General features: G+C 35.7%; 1 protein-coding gene and 1 long non-coding RNA gene across 6 annotated transcripts in view; one reads left to right on the top strand and one right to left on the bottom strand.

Moving 5' to 3' along the window:
* Positions 1-2,851, bottom strand: part of Crb1 (crumbs cell polarity complex component 1) — a 175,534-nt gene that overhangs the window by 128,150 nt on the left and 44,533 nt on the right. For all 4 annotated transcript variants that reach the window (XM_031384157.1, XM_031384176.1, XM_031384164.1 and 1 more), the window contains exon 4: positions 2,103-2,242. In XM_031384157.1, the coding sequence (XP_031240017.1) occupies positions 2,103-2,242 (140 nt within the window). The remainder of the gene's footprint in view (positions 1-2,102; positions 2,243-2,851) is intronic.
* Positions 1-2,851, top strand: part of LOC116100374 — a 66,585-nt gene that overhangs the window by 33,107 nt on the left and 30,627 nt on the right. The window contains exon 3 of one of the 2 annotated variants that reach the window (XR_004122564.1): positions 852-1,003. The exons of the other annotated variant lie outside the window; for it this stretch is intronic. This is a non-coding gene — a long non-coding RNA (uncharacterized LOC116100374). Of the gene's footprint in view, positions 1-851; positions 1,004-2,851 lie in introns of those variants that run through there. 2 annotated transcript variants of the gene reach the window in all.

Genomic DNA, 2,851 nt, shown 5'->3' on the forward strand with positions numbered 1-2,851 from the left:
TTCATAGTCTCTGGTGAGAAGTCTGGTGTAATTCTGATAGGCCTGCCTTTATATGTTATTTTACCTTTCTCCTTTACTGCTTTTAAATTCTTTCTTTGTTTAGTGCAAACATGTGTTCTATTATGTGACAGGAGGAATTTTCTGGTCCAGTCTATTTGGAGTTCTGTAGGCTTCTTGTATGTTCATGGGCATCTCTTTCTTTAGGTTAGGGAAGTTTTCTCCTATAATTTTGTTGAAGATATTTACTGGCCCATTACATTAGGAGTTCTTCACTCTCTTCTATACCTATTATCCTTAGGTTTGGTCTTCTCATTGCGTTCTGGATTTCCTGGATGTTTTGGGTTAGGAGCTTTTTGCTTTTTGCATTTTCTTTGACTGTTGTGTCAATGTTTTCCATGGTATCTTCTGCACCTGAGAGTCTCTCTCCTATCTCTTGTATTCTGTTGGTGATGCGTGCATCTGTGACTCCTGATCTCTTTCCTAGGTTGTCTAACTCCAATGTTGCTTCCCTTTGTGATTTCTTTATTGTTTCTACTTCCATTTCTAGATTCTGGATGGTTTTGTTCATTTCCTTCACCTGTTTGATTTTGTTTTCGTATAATTCTTTAAGGGATTTTTGTGTTTCCTCTTTGAGGGCTTTTATCTGTTTTGCAGTGTTCTCCTGTATTTCTTCAAGGGAGTTTTTTTATGGCCTCTATCTTCATCATGAGAAGGGATTTTAGACCTGAATCTTGCCTTTCCAGTGTGAGAGTATATCCAGGACTTGCTATAGTGGGAGAATTGGGTTCTGATGATGCCAAGTAACCTTTGCTTCTGTTACTTATGTTCTTATGCTTGCCTCCTATCATCAGGTTATCTGTAGTGCTACCTGCCCTGACTATATATCTGACTGGAGCTCATCCTTCTCGTGATCCTGGTTGTGGAAGAACTCCTCAGAGTCAAGCTGTCTCTGGAATCTTGTGATTCTGGGATCCTGTGATCCTGAGATCCTGGGTGTGTCAGAGCTCCTTGGAGTCAAGCTGTCTCTGGGTCCCTGAGATCCTGGTGTGACCAAACTCCTGTGATCCTGGGATCTTGAGCCTATTAGAGCACCTGGGAGTGGAGCTTCATCTGGGTCTTGTGGGACTGGCTGTGGAGTTTGTGCCCAACATCTGCTAAGGGCAATGGCCCAGACCAAAAGGCACAATAAACATTTCTTAATGTTTAAGAAGTTATTACTAACCGTAGTGGTTCATCTCATGACTGCTTTCCAATACAGGGTTAACTTTCTCTTTTTGAGAAGAATAAAAAAAAAATCAGTGGAAACAGTGGGAGATGCACAGTTAGTCTATTTTATACAATATGGAGTATTCTTAAGTTTTCAATTTTTCTCAGTGAATTAAAAGAGAAGAGAGGGAAAATACTATAATTGCTATTTCTATTAACAAAATCTTATTAAGAAAATTAAATTAAAAATACATCAAGTTGCTACCCAGAATTAATAAAAATATTTTCCACTTACCAAAAATATTTTTCAAGTACTACCAACTGCTTTCTGATGGTTCTTGTAACACCTTTACTCTCTAGGTATATGTTAATTTCCCTAACGTTTTATGTGCTTAACCTATATTCTTGTTGATCTTATAAGAATGCCCATTGTTTTCTTTATATATTGGGAGAAGCTTTCAATATATTGTCTAGGCAGCATAATTTAAGCTTGACTAACTTCATGAATTACATGACAATCTCTTAAAAGGTTAACACATTGCTTTTATGTATTTCTGGTGTCTGGGAGAATAGATAGATGAAAACAATCTCAGTGAACGTTTGTTCAGGAAAACTATGTGTACTCAGGCTTCCATTGTCATGTTTCTAAACCCAGAGGGTTTCAGTTATTGGTGCTATTGGTGTTGTGGTATGTCTTACACAGTGTATAGTATAATATCAATACTGTGTGGACAATGATGAGTGCAACTCAAAGAGTAAAGTGTTGGCTTAGTGCCTTTAATGACAACAATTTTTACTTTACTTTCTATGAGCAACTTATTTCTAGTGAAAGTAAAAATGAGAAAACAAAAACAAACCAACAAACAAAAAACCCCAATAAAGTATTTGTCACTTACCAGGCCAGCAGTGACAAATATAGCTGTTGAGAGTGTCTTCACATGTTGCATTGTTGTAACAAGGCTTTGACCAACACAGAGGAATCAAGGACTCACAGTGCATCCCTGTGTATCCACTACCCATACAGTCACAGTGGTAGCTAGAGAGCAAATGAAATTTTGACATCAACTCTTGGTCATCTTGAAATCAATCCTCTTTATCTTGTCTCCATTTATCTATCAGCCTGACGTACTTACCTCAAAAGCACCATGAATTTATTTCTGTAGACCTACATGGTTATGTGTTTCCACATCAACACCTTAGCATTATTGACTTGAAAAAAATGACAGCAAGATTCATGTAATGCTATTTGGAAGCTGTTTTTCTCAGGCATAAGTAAGACTATGATAGTTATAATATTATTATGGTAATTAAATATGTATAAAAGAATAGAAACATCATCTACTGTATATCAGGATACTAGTTACTATTAAATGTTATAATAAAATCATCAGTATTATTGAAGTTAATAGGTAATAATTTGTACCAAATAAAATCTATTATAAAAGTTAAATTACTTTTTTACTAAATAAAAGTACTCATAATTAAGTATATTATGATTCCAGTGTTGTTTTTTATTACATGAATATTTTAGTCTTTCTATTTCTTTTTTTAATCTTTTATTGAGTTTTTATGAGTTTTACATCATGCATCCCAGTACCACTCATCTGCTCATTTCCTCATTCCCAGTGCGAGCACACACACACAT

Source organism: Mastomys coucha, unplaced genomic scaffold (assembly GCF_008632895.1).
Source record: "Mastomys coucha isolate ucsf_1 unplaced genomic scaffold, UCSF_Mcou_1 pScaffold1, whole genome shotgun sequence".
Lineage (NCBI taxonomy): Eukaryota > Metazoa > Chordata > Mammalia > Rodentia > Muridae > Mastomys > Mastomys coucha.